Source organism: Oryctolagus cuniculus, chromosome 3 (assembly GCF_051225735.1).
Source record: "Oryctolagus cuniculus isolate XC-2025 breed Fujian yellow rabbit chromosome 3, ASM5122573v1, whole genome shotgun sequence".
In the NCBI taxonomy this organism is placed as follows: domain Eukaryota; kingdom Metazoa; phylum Chordata; class Mammalia; order Lagomorpha; family Leporidae; genus Oryctolagus; species Oryctolagus cuniculus.
In genome coordinates this window covers 125680709-125707822 of record NC_142869.1, presented here as the reverse complement: position 1 = coordinate 125707822, position 27114 = coordinate 125680709, and the positions used below count along the sequence as shown (strand labels likewise).

The following is a 27114-nucleotide window of genomic DNA, read 5'->3' as shown; positions in this document are numbered from 1 at the left end:
AATAGCAATGAATACACATGTAGGCATGTCAGTGCTGATCAATAAATGTTGGAAGATTGAATTATTGTGATGACTTTAGGCAACGAATTTGGCATATTTCTGTTAAGATGTGTGAGCTTTTTAGAAGTGTGTATTTACTTTTAGTACAAGGATGCATTAGTACAAGGATGTAATGTAGGTGAAATGCATTACAAATCCAGTGGTTCTTACTGAGTTGATTTGGGTTAGGACACAGACTTATAACTTGTGTCTGCTTAACAAAAATACTGTTTTGTGTATTATTCTCTTCAATAGGTACAAATATCAAGCCAGGAATTACTATAATTCACAATTTACTAATGTATTAACTGAATCTTAAAGGAACCAAGTCATTTACTCAAGATCTCATATCAATAATCTGAAAGGCTATAATGGTAGAGTTTCTTGTTCTAAGCCTGACCCTTTTTTATTAAACTACTTCAAATAGTTTTCCCCTGAAACGTAATATCTATTACAAAGTACTTGTTGGTTACAATAGGGAGAAGTTCATTTGGAAAAAGACAGAACTAAGTGAAGAAAACAAATCACTTTTGGCATATGTTCCTGGCTGTGGCATGGCTGAGTTTGTATAAATGTAATTATATAGATACTTTAGAGGGTGAGCTTCCTCTAAAAAATATAACCAAATATTTCAAAATATATGGTTAGGGAAGTAAACTACCCATATATTATCCTCAACTGCATTTCCATTGATTTTTCATATACTTGACATCTTGATTTCCAAGGTAAATAAGGATAAATGTGCTCCAAGGAGCTTCTGCAGTCTGGTACAAGGAGTGGATAGAGGAGCAGGTGTAATCCCTGGGAGAGCAGACAAGGACTTTTCCCATCAACACCACTAAGACACCAAACATTTCTTGTATACCTACCATGTATCCTGAAGACTCAAAGTTAGACACTAATCAAGACACTGTGCAGAGTTGGGGATATAAATTGTATGAACAGAAACAACACACAGTAACTATCAAAGACCTAAAGAGAGACAAGTAAAATGGGTTTGAATTTAAAAAGTTCTCTGGCCAGCGCCGCGGCTCACTAGGCTAATCCTCTGCCTGCAGCGCTGGCACCCCGGGTTCTAGTCCAGGTTGGGGCACCGGTTCTGTCCTGGTTGCTGTTCTTTCAATCCAGCTCTCTGCTATGGCCCATGAAGGCAATAGAGGATGGCCCAAGTGCTTGGGCTCTGCACCCACATGGGAGACCTGGAGGAAGCACCTGGCTCCTGGCTTCAGATTGGCGCAAAGCCATAGTGGCCATTTTGGGGGTGAACCAACGGAAGCAAGACCTTTCTCTCTGTCTTTCTCTCTCACTGTCTAACTCTGCCTGTCCATAAATAAATAAATAAATAAATAAATAAATAAATAAGTTGCCAAGGGAAGGAAAAGTCCCTGGAAGAGGGGAAGTGCAGTATATGCCAATAGCATGCCAAATTACCAGCTGGCAGGACTGCCTACCAGGAAAAGATGTTCAAATCCTTGTTCTTTTGGCAGCAGGCAGGTACCTGCTGTAGAAGGTGACTAATTTGATATCAAGGATGAGTCTACTGGAGATAAGTTTGAATTAGAAATAGGAGACAGAAGTAGTAAGGAGACACTCAAGTACGCTTTACTCAACACTTGGCTGAAATGGCCCCAGCCTGATAGCCCACTCAGGCCAAAGACTGCCTTCAGTATCTTAAGATTGAGCTTCTTGTGAAGGCAGGTACACCTAAGTCTGACCAACACAACAAACCGCTTTTCTCAGAGTAACTCAAATCTCTCAACCCCCAAAGAGACAAGAGCTGCTTTACGATGCCAACTGCAAATTCTCTCTCCCAGAAGACATGATCATTGCCAGCTGAAAAACTCCTACATCATTCCGATCTGAGACACTTGGCATGCAAGCACATGCTAATTTGTATTGTTCTCTTAACTTGTTATATATAAAGATGTATTTATTTGACAGTCAGAGTTACAGAGAGAGAAGGAGGTACAGAGAGTGAGAGAAAAACACAGAGATTTTCTATCCACTGGTTCACTCCCCAGATGGCCACAACAGCCAGGTCTGGGCCAGGCTGAAACCCGGAGCTTCACCTGGATCTCCCACGTGGGTGGCAGGGGTCCAAACACTTGGACCATATTTTTCTGCTTTTCCCAGTTCATTAGCAGGGAAATGGATCAGAAGTGCAAAAGCCAGGACATGAACCAGTGCCCATATGAGACACCAGCCTCACAGACAGCGACTTTACCAGCTATGCCACTATGTCCTCCTCTGTTATCTTAACATTTTAATGTATTTAACATCTTATTTTTTCTGACATTTCTTGCATTCTGAGAGTGATTGTTCTTATTTTTTCTGTTTTCTACACCTTGCATCATATTATTGGCTATACACTATATAAAAAGGGGGGGGGTGGATGAAGAAAAAGAAAATAGGACATAAAGAAAAGGGAAAATAAGTATTTCAATTTTCTGCCTCAACAATAGTTTGAAAATGATCTTGACAAGACAAATTATCCTCCAATCATTGCCCTACACCATAATATTTGAAGTAGAAATGACCCCAAAGTACTGATATTCAGAACAGAGTGACCTAATGTGATGATATCTGGATCTTCTATTATATATTGCATTGTCCATAGGTTGTAGTGACTGTTACCTATAAATGTCTAAAGACAAAGGAAACATGGAAGGAGGATTACACATTCAGAGCCTGATGGGTTAGAGCTGTTCATTATGAAGGACATTTACCATGTTTCTCCTTAGGATCCCATCAGTAAAATGAAGATGGCCAGATATACTTTCTCTGGCTTGTGGGAAGATCAAAAAATCAATGATGTGAGCCACTTGTGGAATGTGCAAAAGATAAGGTTCTATGTGATGAATGATTCTTTTTTGTTTGTTCCATGAATGGTAAAGAAGTGGAAGTGGGGACCAGTGTTGTGGCATAGTGGGTTAAAGCCCCATCCTGCAGCACCAGCATCCCATATAGGTACTGGTTCGAGTCCCAGCTGCTCCACTTCTGATCCAACTCCCTGGTAATGTTACCCTGGGAAAGCAGTGGAGGATGGACAAATCCTTGGGCATCTGCACCCACATAGAAGACCTGGGAAGAAGCCCTGGCTCCTGGCTTTAGATCAGCTTATCTCCAGCCATTGCAGCTACTTGGAGAGTGAACTAGTGAATGGAAGACCTCTCCCCCCCCCCCATAACTTTCAAATAAATAAAATAAATATTAAAAAAAAAAAAACAGTGGAAGAGCTCAAGGGAGAATCAGACAATGAGAAATGACCCTACCAATCTCATTTCTTAAAAGATTTATTTATTTGGAATGTCTAGTTAGAGAAAGAAAGACACACACACACACACACACACACGCATAACTGGTTCACTCCCCAAATGGCTGCAAAGACCAGAGCTGTATCAGGCCTTCAGGAACCAGGAGCTACTACTGGTTCTCCTACATGGGTGGCAGGGGCCCAAACACTTCTGTTGCTTTTCCCAGGCACATTAGCAGTGAGTTGGGTCAGAAGTGGAGCAATTGGAACATAAACCAGCACCCATGGGGATGCTGGAGTCACAAGGGACAGCTTAACTGACTGTGTCACAATGATGGCCCCCCACTTCTTTTTTTTTTTATATTAAACTTTCACATAAAGTTGGGCTTGAGAATATGTCCAGATTTGTATTTTTTTTATTTTTTGACAGGCAGAGTAGACAGTGAGAGACAGAGAGACAGAGAGAAAGGTATTCCTTTGCCGTTGGTTCACCCTCCAATGGCCAATGAGGCCGGTGCACCGCGCTAATCCGAAGCCAGAAGCCAGGTGCTTCCTCCTGGTCTCCCATGCGGGTGCAGGGCCCAAGCACTTGGGCCATCCTCCACTGCACTCCCTGGCCACCGCAGAGAGCTGGCCTGGTAGAGGGGCAACCGGGACAGAATCTGGCGCCCCAACCAGGACTAGAAATCGTTGCCGCAGGCGGAGGATTAGCCTATTGAGCCGTGGCGCTGGCCAGAGATTTGTCATTTTAAATACACATCTTTAGGATGTCAATTACCCATTTTCCCCCATTCCCTGTTAGTGTTCTGGCTGTTCTATCTATGCAGAATGCCGAAGCATCTTCAAAACAAGTGTGAGTTACTCACTGTGGAGTAACACAGGGAGGAAAGGGAGCTCACTCACTTTCTACTCCACCCTGTGTAAGGTGGATTTATCAGAATTATAGTTTTGCAAAAGAATTTTAATAGGTAAATATCAATCTGGCTGAAAATGGTTTTAATAGTGATTAATATCCTACTCCTAATAAAAACTTGCTGCCAAAATGCCCCCAGAAGATGGCATTGTTTACACTACTGTCTGAGAGGAACAGCTGTTTACCCCTCACGACTTTCAGAGCTGCAGTATTCTTACTGAAATGTTAACAAATCTTAAACAAATGTCTACCATTTAAGGCAGAAAGTTGCTCTGAGAACAGGTGTGTTCGAGAGAAGGAAAAAAGCTACCACTGTAAATAGGACTTTAAATTAGGTGCAATTTATATACTATACACTGAGTGTGCATATGGACATCTAAGTACACAGTTCCAATATTTACTAATAAGTTAAAGATAATTTACAGTTTGGGGACTTCATGGTAATAAATTTCTCTGACTTCCTTTTAGGGTTTATTCTGAGGCATTTTGCTGGCACACATAATTCATTTTAACTCATCTGCCAATAAATGAAGTCAACATGTGTATAATTTGGGGAATATTTTATTTAAGCAAATATTTTTGGAAAGGTATAGAAGATGAGATGCTATCGTGAGATATTTATCTCATTGTTCTCTGGCTATCATTTTCCTATACTTAAAAATTAAGTCTCGAATGTTAGCAAGGATGTGAAGGTAGGGGAAATCTCACAACTGCTGTGAGATTGCCGTGAGGGGAAGGAGGAGAAAGAGCTCATAGCACCAATTTATAGAATAATTGGCAACACCTAGTAAAGCTGAAAATAATCATTTCCTATGACCCAGAAATTATTGCAAGTGTATGTGTGAGGACAATTAAGTATTTGATACAAAAGTATATAATTTATCATATGAAAAAATTGGAAAAGCTTACAGAGTAATAATCCAAAGGATTTGTGAATAAATGTTGACATATCTGTAAAATGAAATACAATACCACAGTTAAAATGAAAGAACTAGGACTCCATGTATTCAATGCATTAAATGTCAAAAATAAGTATTATATTGCCATGTACAGAATGAAACTGTATGTTACCATTTATATATAGGTTAAATACAATCAAAGCAACACTACACACTGTTTAAGGATGTAAATATGTTTCGTAAAAATAGAGAAAATGCATCATGCATAGGTATGAAATGCACCAAATGGATTAAGTAGTTACTTCTACATATGTGGGGAGACCAAGAAGGTCAGACAAGAATTCAAAAGGCACTTAAATTACATCCATAATATTTTATTTCTTTTACCAACATCCGAGTGTCACATTCACCTAGGATATTCAGACGTGTGCCATGGTTGATTACATTTCCTTTAGATTTCCAGCACATTAAACATAACCAGTTAGGTGTTTACCACATGGGGTCCTCAAAGGCCAGGACTGAGCTCCTCCAGGCCCTCACTACAACCCCATGCAGCTGAAATTTGAACCTCAGATACCCCACTCTCTGTTAGCCCCCTGCCAACAAAGCAGCTCCTTAAGCCCCCTAAAGTCTAATGTTTCAGGTTGTGCCATCCCTTGGGTGTTGCCTTTCCCCTACAACTAAAGCTTTAGTGGAGGATATCTTCTGGTTGCCCCCAAATTAGTGACTTACATAATTAATTTCAGTTAGAAGCTTAAAAATAGCAGAGGGTCAGAATTCTTACTTCCCTGAAAAATACTGAAGTTACTAATCCAGTTGCCATTCAACTGTCCGTTGGCATTCCAAGGATCTGAGCCCAGCTCTATTTAAAACCACAGGGTTAACCTCAGGACTCACACAGAAGCTGCCTGAAACCCAGCAGAAGCTGGATGCCGTGGGCTGCAGGAACCTGGGTGTAGGTAGCCTCAGCCTGCACAGCTGCTACCCCTGGGGCTAGAGGTCCGGAGAGGTGGGGGCATCAAGTTACCCTGAAGTGGTTAGAGTCCGCTGAACCTAACTGGATTGCAAGCTTCACATGGGACAAATCATTAGGGTCCCTCATTTTGTTGGGATTTGACAGCTTGCAATAAAAACAAAGTAAGTTGATTTATGGCAAAGCAGAGAGTCCCCAGATACCCTCCTGGAAGTCAGAGACAAAATCAGGGTTCCTTACAGAGAGCCTCCAGGAAGAATAAAGACCATCCTTTTCCTCTATTGAATGCAAATCGCTCCAGCAGAGCCCCGGGATTTCGCGTTGCAGGGCTTGCACGGCGACCCTCCTCCCTACCACACCCAGCCTCCTCCCCACGCCGCCCCTCGGTCTCCGGAGCCACCTGGAGCCCTGCAGGGCTCTCCCGAAGCAAGGCACCCATTGCAAGGAAGGAGGGAGGAGACCTGGGTGCTGAAGGCCCAGGAACAGGGTGCGGGGTTGGGGTAGCCGGGGAGCAGCCGTTCTGTTGGATCGCTACGTTGGAAATCCCAATCAACCATCACGCTTCCCTGCTAGAAACTGAACGCAAAGTGAGGATTTAATAGCATAATTCAAACCCTACTCGATCTCCCTTCCAAATGGGGTGGTGGTGGTGAGCGGGGCAACTCCTTAGCGCATTTCAAATCTCTCCACGGGAAATACTCTCTTCCTAACGCGTCCTGGCTTCCAACTCCTTTTTGCCTTCTTTCAGCAGCGTTTTTGGGAAAACCTGGTTTAAATTTCTCTCTACCCCAAATGTGAGGACGAGAGAAGGAGGGAGGAGGCAGAGAAAGAGAATGGGAGAGAGAGAGAGAGAGAGAGAGAGAGAGAGAGAGAGAATCTCCGTTTCCTTTCCCTCCCAGGTAGCCCAGCCGAGGCGCACCGCAGCGGCGCGGGGAAACGCACCCGAGCGCGGCGGAGACCCGCCTAGGCCGCTCTTATAGGAGAGTGCGGGGCGGGCCTGGCCGGGGGCGGTGCCGCGCGGCCGCGCTCGCCTATAAGGAGCTGTCCGCCACCCCGGTGCTGATTCCAGCTCTGGCGCCCGGCGCGGTGGATTCGGCCGTGCCGCGGGCTCGGCGCCTTGTCTTGGCAACCGAGTCTGGATCGGCCCCGTTCCGGAGGCAGGGGTGGGGGGCAGAGGAGGAAGAGGCGGGCGAGGAAGGCGAGGACAGTCAGCGGGCGGCAGGTGCGGGATTGTCGCCTCAGCCGCAGCTCCGGAGGAGCCCTCGCCACGGTTTCGGTGGAGCGTCTGGGCGCGGGATGGAGTGAAAGAGCGAGTGCTTCTCCAAGGGGGGGTGGGAGGGGCCAGGCAGTGCGGAGGAGAGAGAGCGAGAAAGAGAGAGAGACAGAGAAGAGAATAAGCCGCGGCTGACGCCTGCGAATTTGGAATTCGATCCGGAGGGACCGCTCACTCGCGGGAAATGGATTCTGTACCACGGCTGACCAGCGTTTTGACTTTGCTGTTCTCTGGCTTCTGGCATTTAGGATTCACAGCGACAAATTGTAAGTACCCGGAGCTGGGGGGTGGGGGCTGGGGGAAGATAGTTGAGGTGGGAAACCATAGCTTTCAGAAAGACAGATAAATGTCCAAACGCACTCGGTGTTGTCTGCCCAGGGCAGAGGAAGAAGGGGTGAGAAATGCTGATTAGTGTGGTTACATCGCTCCAGCCATCCCAAAAGTTAGCGGAGCTCGGTGGAGCCACCCTGCCGGATTTCCTGCCCTTCTCACGGAATTGCAAAGTTCGAGGGCGCAGGGAAGCTTCCTGCTTGCTCTGTGGTCTCTGCCTGCCTCGTCTCGCCCAGGGTTTTATCCCGGGAAAGGGCCCCCATGCAGACAGTATGCATTGGCAGCGAGCTTCCAGGGATAGAGATGCTCCCTGCCGCGCGCAGTGACAGCGACTAGTCTCTCCCCTGCCTCGGATTTGCTGTATGCCCAGCGCTTCACAATGCGAGGTTCTCCGCTTTGCCCTAGGCAGAAGGTTCCAGTCGGGTATCTCGCAGCCTATAGGCGTCAATTCAACAGGAGTGGGAGTTTTGGCCTAAGAGTCATGGCCCGCTGTAGTCAACCACAAGATCAATGGCTGCCCCCATTACAGGAGGAAGAGCCTTGATACGTACCCCACCCCCCAAATCTTTGTGCCAGGAAACACATAATGAGCATGCACTAAGGGTGCCCTCCGTCGTCCAAGTCCTCACTTCAGCGAGCGCAGGGCATTTAATTTAACAGGCAGGAAGGCTGGACACCCGGGGATGCACCACCTGCACTGTGTATTTAAAGAACCCAGTTAGTCAAACTTGAATAAATCGCTGGAGCAATCAGAGGTTCAAGCTCAATTGCTCAGCTGCCTCTGTAGACAGAGGAAGGGAAGTTTTTCTAGCTCTGGGAACTCATAAATGATAAGGAATGCAATTAAGCCATCTGTGTTTTTTTCCAAAGATGGTTTTTCAAGGTCCCTCAAGTTTCTGGGTTTGCTTTCCTATCATTATCCCCACCACCAACCTTAGAATTCCATACATACTGGAACAGTTTCATTTTTTTGTTATATGCATCATTAATAATAGGAAGAGATAGGACAACACTTACTATTTAGCAGTCCTCATAGCTCACTCCTCATGCTCGCAAGTCCAAGAGGAGGTTGAGCATCTCTTTTCCCGAGAGTTATGCCTCAAGAAAAGACAAGACAACTTTAGGTGCTGGAAACTGTAGAGAAGAACCAGTATTTCCATCTATGATCAGAAGTTTTAGAGGTCTGGAATCCTTAGTTAGCAGTAATGCCTGGCAAAGGTTTTGCTAAACTTTGGGTTGTAAAGCAGGGCTGAGGATGTCAACTGCTCCAAAAGGGAGGATATAGAGGGCCCTAGCTTGGAAATTATTTCAGGGATTTATGTCGGGGCAGATTAGACTCTGGTATTTCTTCTCTTTCTGTCTTCCACCCTCTCCCTTTCCTCCTCATCCGTCCCTTCCCCTTCCTCTCCTTTGAGATTGTTCCCATGGTGTTTCAAAAAAATGACCTGAGTGGTTAGAAGGAAGTTAGGCATAGCACTAAACTAGTTTCTCAACCTTCTAGAACACTAGAGGTCAGTATTGTCCTAACAATTCAAAGGAGTGGCCACAAACTGCTTCCCCCCCCCCCCCCCTTTCTAAAAAGTGAATACTTTGAAGACCCACAGGGTAGGGGTGAGGAATACGGTGAAATAGAGATACTCCATAGGTATATGATGTGGGCTGCTTCATGTAGCATCTTTGTTAAGAACCAGGGGGAAAATGAAATTTTCTGTAAATTAATTGAATTATGGTTAATAAGTTTTAGTAATACTCATAAAAAGTAAGCATGCATTTAAGATGTATGTTTATCATTATTGATACAGTGATAAAGCTAATTCTGAACATTTAAAATGTAACTTTGTGATAATGAGCTTTGGTGTTTTGTCAGCAGCAGTTTAATTTCCCCATTTCCAATCAACATTTCAATTGAATGAGTGCTGCTTGCTAAATATTTTGTGGTCAGTGTTGTTAAAAGCAATGATAAAGTGTTTATTATGCTGTACAAAATTCATCAGCTCAGTGAACAATAGAATGGCAGCAGAAAATTACTTCTCAACTCTGTACCAGAATCTGTGATGCAGAACCTCCATGAAAAAAGCATTAACATTACAGTTCCTCAAGACTTCCTTTGTCCAGTCTTTCTTCATTAAATATAAGGATTGGATTAACTGTTTATCTACAGTCTATTAGCATGGGTTTGCATATACTGAAGAATATCAATTTCTAGTACAATTGTTTTTTAAGCTTTTTTGTTAAATGTTTTTTCAAGATTATTCTTCCTGTAATTTGAAATAATCTCATGTCATTTGGGACAGTAGCCTTGAAAATCGATCATTTACTCAAGTCATTCTATGGTATTTAGTTACACCTCTGGATTTTGTTCAAGTGAAAAGAACTTTTAGTTGTTTCTATTCTTCTGATAATAATCTGTGATTATTATTGTTGTGTGTGTGTGTGCATGCATATATGTGTTTAATTTTCTCATAATATAACCAAAACATGGACATGTATCTCTAAGGAATAAATGAATGCATACCCTATTATAGATTTTAAAATTTTTAATTAAGCAAAATTAAAATAAAGTCACATTAGAAGGGCAAGCTACAACATAGCTGTTATAAATGTGCAGAGAAAATAATTACCTACCAGTAATGAAAACTCCGGAAATTTCCCCATTCTAGATTTTCAGGATATTATATAGCTACAATACTTCCTTTGCGTTTCCCAGGGGGAATTAGTTAATTTCAAATGTAGATATAATAGGCCAATGTTAAATGAAAAACCCATTTTACATATCCTATCAACTCCTCTGGCACCAACAGAAGCATGCACCTTGAGAGTTGGTTAAAGGGAATCCAGGAATTGGAGGAGCTAATGAGTTCTAGTCCCAGTTCTGCTACAGCTCAGGAGTCAAGCACTCATCTGGTTATTCAACCTTCCAGCGCTCACATGCTTAGGCAAAAAGCAGCAACTGTGATATGTGTCTACCCTAAAACAGAAGAGTAGCTAAGTATATAACTGAGGAGGGACTTCTGACTATTATGATGAAAGAACTTGCATTCAGGAGATAATAAGAATGCATTGGACACATATGGGATCACTATCTATGTGATTTTTGAGAAAAACATGTATTATGTTATCATGAAAAGCTTTAGTTTTGACCGGTAAATCATGTTGAACGATCTCCAAATACTTTAAATATCTGAAGTATCTAACTAACTTATTGTTGCCACATATTATGCTCACACAGATATTGCCCTGGGAGAGGAATCAAACATTTTATTCTAGCCCTTTCTCACAAGCAAAATGTCATCTGAGGTATATGAAGATGTCAATTATATTCATAAAGATCTCCAAATAAAGAGATGAACTGTATCTTGAATTATCTAATGCTTGTGCACAAACTCAATCAATAGGTAATATTATAAATATGAAGGCCAGTCTGATTTTTCTCAGCAAGAGACTGTCTGTGATACAGTTCTCATGGCATTTATGGTTAGCATAATTGAAGAAAGCACTTTTAATGCACATATAAAAGAGTCCTAAAGATGTTCTCATTGTTGAATTCACTTATTTTCAATAGTACATTTGAATTATCTTTGCCCTCTTTTATCATAGCCCCCTATCTCCAAACCAGGTTGATATTTCTACAACTGGAATATGTAAATTAAACACCAAGCTAGTAATTTCCACACAAGTATCCAGAATTATGACAAAATTTGTTTTCATTTGAATAACTTCCTCTTCCTCCCCTTGGTTCTTGTTCTAATGAGTGATCATCTTCCAAATTGCGGTTTTTTGCTCGGCTCCTCTGCCTAATATCATTCCCATTCTTTCCTGGGTACCAGATTTCTTTACTGAATTGCTTCACTTTTCACCATTTGTTTGTTACAAAGAAAGCAATGTAATATGGTATTATCTGAAATGTTTGTAAAACCTGTAGTTGGCAATCCAAAGTATTTTAGTTCCTAAGACAGAACTGTCAGAATATAAAGTGTATAGACAATAATAATTATTCTCACTAGACAGGAAAGTGGGGACAGGATCTTGTTAAGATCAGAAAACAAGAAGTGATCCACTCAGTAAGACTTTATTGAGAACTTGCAGTTTTCTCACTTGAAACCAATAGGGAATGACATTTTATTTCATAAGAGACAATGTCTTCATTAATGGAAACTTTGAGGCTGGTGACCTGTGAAGGTTATTTACTTTGATAATCTTGGTATATTAAATTAGGAATTGCATCAAATGATCACATAGGCCCTATCTACCCACAATTTGTTTTTGTCTTTTTCGTCAAAGTTGCCTATTCCACTTGTATATTTCTGAGCTGACTTGCACTTTGAAACTTATAACACAATTATAATTAGAATGACAACATAATAGGGTTATAATTGCTACCAACCACTATGCATTTATACATCTCACAAGTTTGCACAGCCTGGTAGACTTTTACAAATTCAATTTACAGATGAGTAAATTTAAGGTTAATAAAAGGTAATGATTTCCTCAGTATTACAAAGATAAGCAATGAAAAATTCAAAATCTGGGCCTACTCATATACTCTTTGCAAGATAGGTACTTCATTGTAATGCATTCATTGAGGTCCTATGGATAAATATCTGTAGAAATTTTGTATGAGTTCTCTATGATATTTGTCTGCGTGGCTATACCCAGAGCAGAGAGCATGGAAATAGCTGATCCCACCAGACACAGCCTGATTTATACCTTAAAGAACCGTGATGAAACATTTGAGATTTAACAGTGATTAGTAGATTTAATGCAATATGCTAAATATCATAATGGACAAAGATAAGTGGCCTCATATTTAGAAGAACACCTGATAATTTACTTTTTTATTAGTTTTGATTTAGAAAATCTTAAAGAGGAAATGACATGGCTTAATGAAGACTTGTGAATCCTTTTCCCAAAAATAACAAACATAACAATGTCATTAGTGGCACCTCTATGGGTATTGTGTCATAAATCTATAGATGTGATACTAATATTAACTGAACAGCAGTTACATATTCCATATCCCAGCAAAGGACTGTCACTGATCAAATTCTGGTTAACACACAAAACCTCAGCTATACTACTCCCACACAACATTATGGAACTCTTTCACACGCCACAAACAAGCCATACAGGCTTACATACCCTAACATTTATTTCACTGGCTGCCTACTTGCTCTAGAATACTCTCCAGATTTCATCTTCCCTCATTTTCTTCCAACCAACCACACACACACACACACACACGCACACATGGAGGGGGGCATACAACTATTTTCCATGGACTCGATCAAGTGATCCTACATACTAGTTTTCCATAGCACTTATTGTAACCCTCATCTCCCCAACTAGAATGCAAAGTTTCCCAATGTTCATATTTTAATTGTCTATATCCAACACCTAAAACGTTAGATAGATGGATAGATGGATGAAGAAATAAATCAATGATTTTTTTATTAAGCATTTTAATTTCTAACCAATTCTAGGACCCTGTAATAAGAGCCTTACTTTTAAAATGTATTTATGGGGGCTGGTGCCGTGGCTCACTTGGTTAATCCTCCACCTGCAGCACTGGCATCCCATATGGGCCCCGGGTTCTAGTCCTGGTTGATCCTCTTGCAGTCCAGCTCTCTGCTGTGGCCCAGGAGGACAGTGGAGGATGGCCCAAGTACTTGGGCCCTGCACCCGCATGGGAGACCAGGAAGAAACACCTGGCTCCTGGCTTTGGATCGGTGCAGCCATTTGGGGAGTGAACCAACGGAAGGAATACCTTTCTCTCTGTCTCTCTCTCTCTCTTACTGTCTAAAACTCTACCTGTCAAATAAATTTTAAAAAATATATTTATTTATAAGTAATAAGAATTACTTATCCCTGTTTTGGAAATGTCAACCAAATATTAGTTCTGAAAGGGCAGAAGTTTGGATGACTTGATTGGATACGGGAGCTGAGGAATGGGTCTCTGGACTTTCTGTGACTTCATTGTAGAGATGGTCTTCTGTTTTCAACACACAGCCATTTGTTTCTAAGAGAGAAAATGTCTCCATCCATCTGATCTTAGCACCAAGGTGGAGCTGCTATTTATCAAGTCTGCTTATGTAATTTTAATGAGTGTTTCCTATGTAGTCTAAAAAATGCATCATCACATTTCTATAATTTTTTGTAGCCCAGGGTTCAGTATCAAAAGGAAAATTTTAAATTCCACTCGCTAGAGTTTTAGTACACAATTACTGGAAATATTTCCTTTTTAATTACCATACTTCAACACTGTCCATGTCATTAGGGTAGAAAAGATGCCACTATTCATAGTTTGTGTGTGTTACTTATTTGAAAAATTTATTGAGGAAGTGAGTCTGAACTGCAAGTTCTTTTTCCTAAACTCAAGTTTTTCTGTGTGTCTGGAGAAACAAAGTTGAATAAGGAGATGTATTCCATGACATCAAGAATCTTTGAACACTAGACAACAACAACAAAATTACCTCATGTCAGAGTGCTAAATGTTATGAAAAAGGGAAATGCAAAGTACAATGGCAGGCACACAGAAGCAGGTCAAGCTGGCTGGCACATTAGTGGATACTCTTAGAGGAAAATGACGTTTAAGCACAGTTTTAAACAAGTGCAGCCTCTGCTAACTAGAGAAATAAGGGATTGTTCCTTGCTGTGGTGATGGAAGCAGCAAACTAAGGAAATAGGTAGGCATGGGAATTTCTTATTTTTATTTTTAAGCTATGACAAGTCATTGGAGATTTTTACACATTTAATTATCATAATCATATTTTTGGCTTAAAAGGATCACTCTGTCAAAAACAGATTGAAATAGGCCAAGACTAGTGGCAACAAAACTGGTGAGGAGACCTGAAGGACCTCAAAGAAAGCTGCTTTAGAATCTGCAAGAGCTGTACAGATTCAGAAAGGAAATAATGGCCAAGTAAATTCAAGACACAGGGATGCATGAGTCAGTAAACGCACAGAAGGCACAGATTTGTGGTTAAAATGCATTCCATGGCTGCTTCCATTGTTTTTGACAAATGAGAGCTATCGATGCTGGAAAAGGTGCTGTGTTCCCTGAAATGAAGTTCTTCTCTGGGAATACAAAACGACCATATTCTCAGTGCAGTATATTTCATATTTGCATGACATTGTATAGCACATGCTGTCTGTATCCATCTTCCTGATGCAACTTCTAGTCTGTAAATTATGCTGGGTTTTGTCAGGAGAGTGAGAACTAGTCATTAAGGAATGCGTGATTAAACCTCAACATCCCAGTTCTTACTCTGCCTCTGACAGGGGAGTAAACCAGAGATCATGACTGCTATCAGAGGCTGCTCAGTAGGCAGAGAAACAAGGGGATGTAGGGTGTGTCTCGCTGATTTGCTTTCATTGGTGATTGATCTACTGGCATAAATTCGATGTCTCTACATTTCTAATTGCTTTTGTGCATATTCTTGGGAGTTGATTAATGCCATCTGCTCACTGGATCAGCTGAATTGATTGAGTTTTAAAGGATGACAACAGGAATGTTGAAGATAGAAGGCAAGTGGAGGGAAATGCCAAAACACTGCTCATGATGTATGTTATTTTTAACATCCACCTTTGGAAGCAAAGATCTTCCTTTGAAGACAGTCCAAGGCAAATCACAGTCTAATGTTGTGTGCCTAGCAGACAGATGTTTTGTAGGTGTTAGTCTAGGCCACTGCTTGCTTAATGCACGTATCTCTTTCCCTCCCTGTCTCCTCCCACTTTTCCTTCCTCTTATTCCCACTCTTCCTCTAGATCATAGGGACATGCAGTTTTTACATTAACAATGACTTTTTCCCATAACGCCTTGTTCTGCTAAGGATGTATGAATAGAGAAGTAAAAAGCCTGATGAATTTAAGTGCTTCCTTGCTAAGCTATGTGGGCACTGTTACCAAATTTGAATCTTCCCAGCAAGGCTTGTTACCCATGTAGACCTGACACAAATCTGGCACCCACGGGGTACTCCAAAAACCCACGTGATTCCCACATGCCCACCCATCTTATCCCACACAACTCTTCCCAATTCCATTAATCCCTTGAATCATTAAATATGAGGGGGAAATCTTCCAATTCAAGGAGATAAGCTTTCACACTCAGAGCCCCACTGAGAGAGCAGCAGTAGAAATGTAAATGTATACTTAACTAAGAATAACAGACCCATTGCAGAAAAAAAATGCATAGAGGAGGGGAGAGAATGCTCTAAGTTGTGGAAAGGCAAACTATGGGAATATCCAGGATGCCCAAGGCAACTGTTGCCAATGTCTTGTTGTCCAAGTCGACTTTTCCTTTCTCAATATTACAAAGCTGATGAGAACAAATCAGATGGGAAATAGGAGATATTAGAATACAATGGGGGCCGGCGCTGTGGCTCACTAGGCTAATCCTCCACCTGCGGCTCTGGCACCAAGGGTTCTAGTCCTGGTTGGGACGCCGGTTTTGTCTCGGTTGCTCCTCTTCCAGTCCAGCTCTCTGCTGTGGCCCAGGAGTGCAGTGGAGGATGGCCCAAGTGCTTGGGCCCTGCACCCACATGGGAGACCAGGAGGAAGCACCTGGCTTCTAGCTTCGGATCAGTGCGATACGCTGGCTACAGCGCACTGGCCATAGTGGCCATTTGGGGGGTAAACCAACAGAAGGAAGACCTTTGTCTCTCTCTCTCTCTCTCTCTCTCTCTCACTGTCTAACTCTGCCTATCAAAAAAAAATTATAACTGTTATTGTAATGACTGATGAGTCTCAGCATGAATTCTTTCATGATCACTTACACAAAGTAGGGCAAGGCTATCTATTGTTTCATGTGCAAGCAAAGACAGAAAGGCACATTTCTCCTTCATTTGGGTTGTTGGAGAACTGAGCGAATGCCAGTGCAAATAGGAACTTGCTCTTGCTATAGCTCCATAGGCAAACTGACTGGTGGCAGAATTTACCTCTACCTTACTGAAAAATGCAACCATTTCAGATTCCCCACTTGGCCCCAGGCTCTGTCCTCATATGATCGCTGCTCCTGAGGCTTGGCAGGTAAATTTCTGTGCTGAGAAAATCTCAAGGACAGCCTCATAGGAAAGTGGACAAAAAGCTCTCTCCAAAGAAATAAGTAGCACAGAAACCTGAACAGCCCCTTACAGAAGACGTGAGCAGGAGGGGAGAAGGTCCCTGTCCCAGGGAGCCTGAGCAGGGATATGAGTGTCCTGTTTCCTTTTCCCTTTGACCACCACTAGCAAGGGATGTAGGCAAACAGAGGAATGATTGGAATGTCAAGGAGAGCTTCATTTCTCTTCTGTCTACTCCCCATGCCTGCTGTTGGTAGATAAATGGCAAAGTGTTCTCTTCATGTTGATTTTGAGTTAAATTCAGGATCTAGTGCCATGATTGAGAAATTATAAAGAATTGTTTCATCTCTATTCAATCATTCATTGACTTCACAAAAATTTATGAAAGGCTTACTGTTCATGTCTTTCTCTGTACCGTCAGGAGAGCCTTCTTTACACGACATAACAATTGACAGAAGGGTTAGAGTTGCTTCCAAATAGCTCCAGAGAACAGCCTCAAAAGGTAACTATGGCTTTACAAGGAAATTTGACCCTGTGACTCTCACAACCACTTTATTCTTGCTCAGTATTTTGAAAATTCTTAAAAATATTATTTTGCGGTTGGTGTTGTGGCACAATGGTTTAAGCTGCCACTTGTAATGCTAGCGCTGCAAATCTGAATGCCATTGCAATTCCTGACTCTTCAGCTTCCAATTTAGCTTCCTGCTAATGTGCCTGGAAAGCAGCAGACAGTAGGTCCCTGCCACACACGTGTGAGACTTGGATGGCATTCCTGGCTTCACTGTTACCCAGACTTGGCTGTTTAAGCCATTGAAATGTGAACCAGAAAGTAGATCTCTCTCTCACTCTCTCTCTATTAAATAAATTTTTAAGCATTTATTTGTTTGAAATGCAGAGCAGTAGAAAGGGAGAGAGAGATGAAAGAGGTGAGAGAAGAGAGTGAGAGAGTGAGAATCTTTCCCCTGCTAGTTTACTCCTCAAATTCCCACAACTAGGCCTGGGTTGGAGTTGACATTGGAAAACCAGGGGCACAATTGAGGCCTCCCATGTGTGTGACAGAGGCTCCATTATTCAAGGTATCACCACTCCCTCCTGGGGTACATTAACAGGAAGCTGGAGTCAGGAGCAGACCTGGGTATTGAACCTGGGCATTCTGTTACTGGATGCAAACATCTTAACAACTAGGCTAAATACCCATTCCTCTGGCCGTTACATTAAGCAAGTCTTTCTTTTTCCTAAGTCTTTGCTCTCTGCTTCTTTTCCCTTAGAAAACTTTCCCTTTACTGCATTCTTTCTTATACACTTTCTTTTTCTTTTCTCTTTCCCTCATATTTTTTTTTATCTCTTTTTGCTTCTTACCCATCTCTGCCTCACTCTTCCTGTTTCAATGGACTTTTTACTAAGTGGCCTGTTTCTCTATTTTATGGACAAAGCTAATGCTTTGCAACTTTCCCACTCAAGTTCTGCTCACTGGGAAAACAGAGTGCATGAGAACCCAAGGGAGTCTGAGAGCTCAGCTTCAAGTCGCCACCGAAGCATGTAATTTCTTGAATTTTATCATAAGCATTCAAGCAAATTTGCATTTAGCTTCATATTATATCAATATTTATATTATGAAGAAAAATATCCCCAAACCTGTAATTAAAACTGGCAAGCCATGTTTATTAACTTAACCCATAGCAGACGGACACCTACATAGAGGGACACAGGCTTAAGAACTTTGGCTTTTTCTTAATTTATGCCTTCCGGTATCCCTGTTTCTTTCTTTCTTTCTTTTTAAAGATTTATTTATTTTACTTGAAAGGGAGAATTACAGAGAAGGAGAGGCAGAGGCAGAGAGAGAGGGAGAGATCTTTCATCTGTTGGTTCCCCAAATGGCCACAATGGCTGGAGCTGGGCCAGTCCAAAGCCAGGAGACAGGAACTTCTTTCAGGTCTCCTACATGGTTGCAGGAGCCCAAGGACTTGGGTGATCTTCCACTGCATTCTCAGGAACATCAGCAGGCATCTGGAGTAGAAGTGGAGTAGCCAGGACTTGAACTAGCACCCATATGAGATGGTGGCTTAACCTGCTATGCCACAACACTGGCTCCCAGAATTCCTGTTTCTAACAGAACAACTTCAGTGTCTCTCAGAACAACAAGCTTGCTTCTTTCCCCATTATCAACAGGTACTGAGCAGAAAGCTGCAGATTATGATTAATCAATAACAGGAAGTAAGAATGACATTAATTCACAACAGGGAACGAAACTCACAGGCTGGCTTAGTGAAGAGTAATGGAGATTTTTGGAATGGCTGTGGACAAGAGGAATCCCTTGTTCTGTCCTTAGTCTGTGCTGCCCCTGCTCTTACCATCTGTGTGTGTGTGGCTATATTCATCCACGTCTACCTTTGGACTAATGTCCACCAGGGCAGATTCTTTCACACTGGGGACAGGTAGAAACTGCCAGGATAGTAAAAGAACAATTAATGCCTCCTATTCTGCAATAATCAGGAAGCTTTTGACACAGTCAAAAGAAGAGAAACCAACAGATTGGAATGTTGGAACATTAGAGATTAGAGAGAGCATTAATACGCTTCTTCCTCAGCAGGGTTTCACACCTGCACACATTGCCAAGGGTGGTCCTTGAGGCTTCATTCTGTTCCTTACCACAGCACGATGGAACAATTTTCTCCCTATCTCCAGTGAGGAGGTACTGCCTAGGGTGGTTAGATAATTGACCCAAGGTCAAATAGCAGGGTCAGTGCTTACACTGGAATGTTAGCCCATCTTCACTGACTGCAAAGCTCATGCTGTGTTTCACTCTGCTGTTGTAATGAGCTGCATGCTAAGACTAAGCTGGTCCTTCTCCTAACACAGGATGAGAAAAGCCTGAGTCCATACCCACATTTTGCTCCAGTGTGCACGTCAACTTATTCTAAACTTGCAGATGATCGCTGCCCCAAAACTAGAAGTCACTACAGCAACCATGTTCTGAAGCTCTAAGTTTAAAAAGGGGATTTTATTTCTCAATAATATCCTTCATCAGCTTATTGTGATATCCTATCACTAACAGTCTGTAGACCCCACAATCAAGACCCACTACAAGTGTGTGTCTACCTATTCTGCGCTCATATACTTAATCACTATGTCACCTTGCTCCATCCCTAGAATTTGATAGATATATATTCTTTTTTAATTGCATACTTTATTTTTTAATTGCATACTTCCTATTCATTGCAGCATTATTTACAGTGGCCAACTTTTGGAGCCATCTTAAGGGTTCATCAGCAGATAAATGGATAAAGAGTATGTGGTATATACACATAATAAAATACTGTCCAGTCTCAAAAAAGAAGGAAACTCTGTCATTTGCAACAACATAGATGGACATGGAGAGCATTATGGAAAGTGAATAACCTGGAGTCAGAAAGACAAATACTGCCTAATCTCACTTAAATATAGAACCTAAAAAGATCGAACTCCTAGAAGCAGAAATGAGAACAGATGTTGCAAGTAGCTGTAAGTGTAGGAAGAAATGGGAAAATGTTGGCCAAAGATTTAGGAAGATTCACTTAGGGAGAATTCTGAATTTCTAAAAGATTAAGTGTTAATTGTTCTCATCATACCTAAAAGAATGATAACTATGTAAAGTGATGCTTTTGTTATCCAACTTGATTTAATCATTTCATAAAATGTACACATTTTATGTTTCACATGTACAAAAATGTCACATTCTGGGGCTGGCACTGTGGTGCAGTGGGTAAAAGCCCCAACCTGCAGTGTCGTCATCCCATACATGTGCTGGTTAGAGTCCCAGTTGCTCCACTTCTGGTCCAGCTCCTGCTATGACCTGGGAAAGCAGTAGAAGATGGCCCATGTCCTTGGGTCCCTGCACCTGTGTGGGAGACCTGGAAGAAGTATCTGGCTCCTGGTTTCAGAACAGCTCAGCTCTGGCCATTGTGGTCATTTGGGGAGTGAATCAGTGGATGGAAAATCTCTCTCTCTCTCTCTCTTTGGCTCTACATCTCTCTGTAATTCTTTCAAATAAATAAAATAATAAATCTTTAAAAATGTCACATTCTACACCATAAATATATGCAATTATTTATATTTGTCAAACAAATTTTGTACTTGTGAGAAAGACTTCAGTTGTGGTCCTTAAAATCAAGTTTGGATTCAAATCTCTTCTCTGGAGTTACAATGTTCACCCTCAAACCCAGTACAAAGCCTTCTTTCACCCAGTCAGGGTGGATGGGAGGTTAGGCTTGACCAGTGTGCTTTCAATACCATTGTTGTTTACCATGGACTTGGTACAACATCAGACACTGCCCTGCCAGCTCTACCAGCCTTGGGGAACCTGCCTGATAGAGAAAGATTAGCAGTTGTACCAACTTATTTTCATTAACAACTGTTGGAAAGCCAGACTAGTAAATTCTTTGCTTGATTCTTAATCTCCTAAATTTCTGCCTCTGCCTTCATCCTGGGTGCATTCTTGGTTTAGCTGTGAAGTCTGTATGTGTATTTCCTATATCTTCTTTCTCAGATATTATCTTCATGCAGTGGACTATCTTGCTTAGGTTTAGAGAGGCTAAGTGATTTGTTCAATGTCCAGGGCCCTACAGTCTTCTCTTTTCCTCACCATATCTGTTATCAAGAAGCACATAGAGTATCCTGAAATAATTCACACTCAGGCATTTACTGAACTCTGGCATAGCTCCCAAAAAGAATTAGTGTTACAAAAAAGAAGTCCTTCATTATTTAACCTTTATTTTAGAAACAGAAACGTTGCATTTGGTAAATGTAGTCTTACATAGAATTCTAGTATGTGACATGAATGACAAGGAGAGCAGTGTTGGGGAATTTGAAGAGAGGAACCCCAGAACCCTCATTCCTCAGCCCCTCTATTCTTCTTCCTCTGGTTCTTCATGGAGGTTCCGTGTGTAGACTTCTGCCTTATTGTTCATTGCAAGAATATCCATATTTATAGATTCATGAAAAAGTGACAGACGCAAGAAGGTGTTGAGGAAGAGTGAGGATGGCATCCTTCCTCAGCCATGGCCAGTGCCTGGCTGGCATGCAACAACAAGGCTGTGCTGGGTGAGTACCACCTGTGTCTGTTTGCATTGGTCAGTGAGCTGATGCCCAGTTTATTCAATAGCTTATGTATTAGCTCTGTCTTAAACCACACTGAATAAGCAGATAAATATTTTAAAGGTATTGATATTGACACAAAATATTTGTACAGGTTAAATAGGAAGAATATTGTATTGATTTGACATTGAATGCATATTGATTTGATATTGACATAAAATACTTGTGCAGCTCAGATAGGAAGAATAAGTTTTGTGTTCTGTTGCACAGTAGCTTGGCTAAAGTTAACAACAGTGCAGTGTATATTTTCAGTTGTTAGAAGAGGTGCCTGTTTTTAACCCATTGTTAATCTGACTTTACTTGCTGTTATTTCATGAGTGTCAGGGCAAGACAATCTCATTGATAGCTACTGATTTGAAAAGATGGTAGCTTGCCAAAAAATTGCCTCTTCATCTTGATCTCCTTAGTTTGTAGTCAATAGTTATTTTTATGCTAAGGATTTAACTTATAAAGTGCTTTAAATTATGTACCTCCATCCCAGACTTCTCCCTTGGGATCTCCTCAAAAGAAGGGACCCCATGTTAGCTGTGATTAAATTGTCCATGTACAGCACAGTGAATGGCAAAATAATTAAACTAAAAAATTGAAGCACGGGCAGATCAAGTGAAACCCATGCACACACAGCAAGCCTGAATTCGGAGCAGTGTAGGGGCAAGTTACTGAATGTTGGCACACATTCCAGTTCCCTCTATCAACTTGTGCCTGTCTTTCTTTCTTTCTTTCTTTTGTTCTTTCGTTCTTTTGTTCTTTCTTTCTTTCTCCCTTTTTTTCTCTTTCTTTTTTTAAAGATTTATTTATTTATTTGAAAGGCAGAGTTACAGAGAGGCAGAGGTAGAGACAGAGGTCTTCCATCCACTGGTTCACTTCCCAAATGGCTGCAATAGCCAGAGCTGGGCAAATCCAAAGCTAGGAGCCAGGAGCTTCTTCCAGGCCTCCTACTCGGGTGCAGGAGCCCAAGCACTTGGGCCATTTTCCACTGATTTCCCAGGCCATAGCAAAAAGGAGGATCAGAAGTAGAGAAGCTGGGATTTGAACCCCGCACCCATACAGGATGCCGACACTGTGGGCAGGGGATTTACATGCTATGCCACAGCACGGGCCTTCTGTTTCCTAACTTTCATCAGAGAAATACACCCTTGACCTCCATCAGTTGTCCCTCTTAGTACTCTGTAATATGAATTAGTATTAATAGAAGTGGGGAAAGTATCTTGGTTTCTGATTCTTGTTGGTAACATTCCTGAGTATTTGCTTGGAACACCATCCATAGAAAATCTTTTCATTAAGATCCTCCTTGTGTTCACAACTGCCACAAGTGAAATCCAAATGTTCCTGTTGCTTGATTTAATAGAATTTAATAAATAACACAGTATATAATCTATTTAATAAACCATATAAATTAATTTTATAATTAAAATATATGTAGTATATAATGCATACACACAGTTTTTGATGAGTTATTATTAGTGTTTTTTCATGACCACTATACCTGGTAAGATTGTATATATGTATATCCTCTATGTAAAGCATTTATTTCAGTGACCATCAAGATTTATTATTCCCCAAGGTCAATATCGATCTGAGTGAATATTTATCTCTCTAGATAATGAGTTGAAATGGACAATTGGATGGAAATTAATATCTACTTATTTTCTGAAGTAAAATGTGTTTTTCCAAGAGGATGGATAAATGCTCTTAGAAATACAAAGGCATGTGCTACTGGGGTTGCTCTGTTTCAGGGTGGTATTCCATACATGTACTTTGCAGTCCTACTTATGTGGTTATTTCTATTGTTCCTTCTCAGAGCTCTGTTATCTTACGGACAGAATGTGAACTTCACATATATCCAACTTGAAATTCCAGTGCCATAATCAAGAGATAGTGATCCTTGAACACATTAATAATAAATATATGTTGGATTAATGAGCACCTTGGTCTTGAAACTTATTTAAGCCAATATACTGTTACCTGAGAAACACAATGCTCCTTCAACCATGAGATAATTAGATCAAGAATACAGGAAAGGAGATGCAATTACAAAGCAGTTCCTGTGGTTTTGATTCCTTGTTTTGAGAAAGCAATAATATGAGTTTTGTGGCTTGGAAGTATGATGTATGTGACTGAGTGTGTACTTCTGTCTATGTATCTGTAAGAATGTGTACTTGTTTATTCACAAAAGTCAGCACCACATGTTTTTAGCAGAAATATTTGGTAGCTATCTTTCAACCAAGGTGAAATTTCTTCTGAAATTATGAGCCTGGCATAGAAGTTTGTCCTGGTATTCTTGTCATCATTGCTGTATCAATTTTGGGACTGATTCACTCTCTCTGTATATGCTAAATAATGCATCAGGTTAAAAGGAACTGATAAAACATGAACTAAAGGTATATTGGTGACAATTTCTGTATGTTCTTATATCTGTATTGAAGACATACATGTTTTTCTGTGCAAATTTTCAGTTACATTCCATTATTGGCAATTTCCTTTACAAACAAGATGTATTAATCTAACCGTTGTCTCAGCAAATCTTATCCAGTCACTAATGGTCTGATAAAAGACCTGGACATAAGAAAGAATATCATAATTAAGTATAGACCATGGTTTTTAAGTCATAGGAATAAACATTGTGACAATTCATTAGTAAAATTAATTAAACTAACATCTAAGCAAGTGAAACAAAATCAATTCAAAGCAAGAATGTGTAACTTTAATGATGTTCTCACCCTCATTGATACATTGTTTAGGGTAAAGATTTCTGTGTTTTCTGTGTAGATATCAATTTTTGTTGGCAAATTCGATTTGACTTATTGAGTTTCTATAGCATAGTGTTTTGTGGCTTCCTTGGGAAATGATATCATTTTGTTTATGGGGAAATCAGAATATCTAACTGGATGGCCAATGAAAGTCACATTTTACACACCATCCATGCTATTCCACATTAGAATCTAATGCCAGGATGGAACCTCTACTTTTCTGGGCTAGGATACTTTGATTCTCTGAAACAGCCAAAGACACTGGGATGTTTCCTTGACCATCATTTTCATGTGTGTGTATGCACACGCATATAGATATTGCCCATGCACTCACTGTTAATTTATTTAGTTTGGTTTCTCTTTTAAAAGGAACTAAACAGAGCCGGTGCCGTGGATCACTAGGCTAATCCTCCTCCTGCGGCGCCGGCATCCTGGGTTCTAGTCCCGGTTGGGGCGCCGGATTCTGTCCCGGTTGCTCCTCTTTCAGTCCAGCTCTCTACTGTGACCTGGGAGTGCAGTGGAGGATGGCTCAGGTCCTTGGGCCCTGCACCCGCATGGGAGACCAGGAGGAAGCACCTGGTTCCTGGCTTTGGATCAGCGCAGCACACTGGCCTCAGTGCACTGGCCATAGCGGCCACTTGCGGGGTGAACCAACGGAAAAAGGAAGATCTTTCTCTCTCTCTCTCACTGTCTAACTCTGCCTGTCCAAAAAAAAAAAAAAAAAAAAAAAGGAACTAAACAGGATAGTGTTAGACCAGTGGTTTTGCCCTGAGAAGACAGATGGAAATGTCTGGAGACATTTTTGGTTGCTGTAACTGGGGGCTAGCTACTGGCATCCAGCGGGTGGAGACTGAGGTTATTGGAAAGCAATATCCTACAATGCACAAGACTTCCCTTCACAACACATGTTTATTTCGCTGAAATGTCAACATAGCCAAGATTTCAGAAACTAGTTAGATTTATCAGTCACTTATACATCATCATGTGTTAATTAAAGGTCAAAATCTAGTCTGTAGAAAATATCTTAAACTATCAACCGCTGACTGTATGATTTCGTTCTCATCATTTCATGTTTTTCCAGATACAGGCAATGATATTTGCCCCAAATAGCTGCTATTTGTGAATAACAAATAATATAACGAGTGTTTCCTTGAGAAGGTGCAAGAACATTTTTGGACATAGTGACATTTGTTATACTTTTTATTATTTGAGAAACTAGTGGCTTGATTGTGTTCTCATCCTGGGTTTTAGGTAATGAGAATGATTGGACACAGTGTGATGAGAACTGCAAAAGAAATTTTTATATCAGTGTTCAGCTTTTCCAGACTTCTTGAAGCTCAATTTTTTCAAATCATCGTGTTAGGATAGTTTTGTCAAGATATCATGTACTATCATTTCATAGCTAAAATCTGTTTAAGAATTTTCTGTCATTTTTTCTTTTCATAGTCCTTTCTCTTGCACACACACACATATGCAGAAGTATACACATGTATATGAAAATACTATGACTAAAACCAAATATACCAAAGTAGCCCCAGATCTCAGAAAGGCTGTGAACCAATCTATTCAGATGACATTTTCTACTTCATATAGCAGCTCAACATTTAGTAAGATGGGGATCTTACCTTTGATCACTTATCTACTACAATCTGACTTTCAATATTTGAAATCCGTTAAGTCAGTAACACTGGCTTTAGACTGCCTGTCCAGTGGGGCCAAAGTGGCTGGCCTTGACCTCTAATGGGTGTCTGATTTTGGAAAAAGCAGGTCATTGATTGAGAAGGCAGAAGATGCACAGTAAGAAGGCAGACCTTTGCAATTCTGTTATCCAGCCATGAATATGTAACCTGTGTTGGTGACTACTTTCCCTAAGAACATTTCTGACACTTTATGGATCTGTCCTACTTAATTTCATTGGTGTAGAACTATGACCTCAAAGGACAGCTCACTTGCTGGGAAAAAGTTATATCTGTCTTCAAAGTACTCTCATCAGCTCTGCCCACTAGAGTGTGTCAAACCAATTCTCTTCCCCCATCCTCACAATTCTTCTGCAGATACCTGAGATCAGCTACCATGTTTCTCTCAATTCTATCTCCTTATTTTCTTAAGTTTTCCTGTGACATGGCTCCTTCCATTTTGACACTCTATCCTCACATCCCCTTACTTTGTGCATGCTTTACTTTCTCAATGTTATATTTAAAATGTGAGGTCTAGAAAAGAACACAACTTTTATTTGTTCCTATTAATTTATTATGTCCACTATATGATGTCCATGTATTGGAGAAGAGATTCAGGATGGGAATGGTGGTTTACCACAATAGAACCCCTGATATGTAAGACTGATCTAACTAGAAATCACCAAAGAAATATGCTGTCAAATATATTAACCATTTTTGTCTCTACTTTGGCCCACTCACACTTTCATTTTTGAAAATTTATTTTTGGGGAGAGAGGGAGAGAGAAATAGACATATAGAGAGATGGCTGCAGAATTCT

General features: G+C 41.0%; 1 protein-coding gene across 2 annotated transcripts in view; it reads left to right on the top strand.

Annotated features, from left to right (window-relative positions):
• The first annotated feature begins 7072 nt into the window (after positions 1-7072).
• Positions 7073-27114, top strand: part of CNTNAP5 (contactin associated protein family member 5) — a 991178-nt gene continuing 971136 nt past the window's right edge. The window contains exon 1 of one of the 2 annotated variants that reach the window (XM_089329361.1): positions 7073-7616. In XM_089329361.1, coding sequence (XP_089185487.1) covers positions 7535-7616 — 82 coding nt within the window. In that variant the 5' untranslated portion in view covers positions 7073-7534. The remainder of the gene's footprint in view (positions 7617-27114) is intronic. The other variant, XM_051848810.3, reaches the window with a different exon arrangement.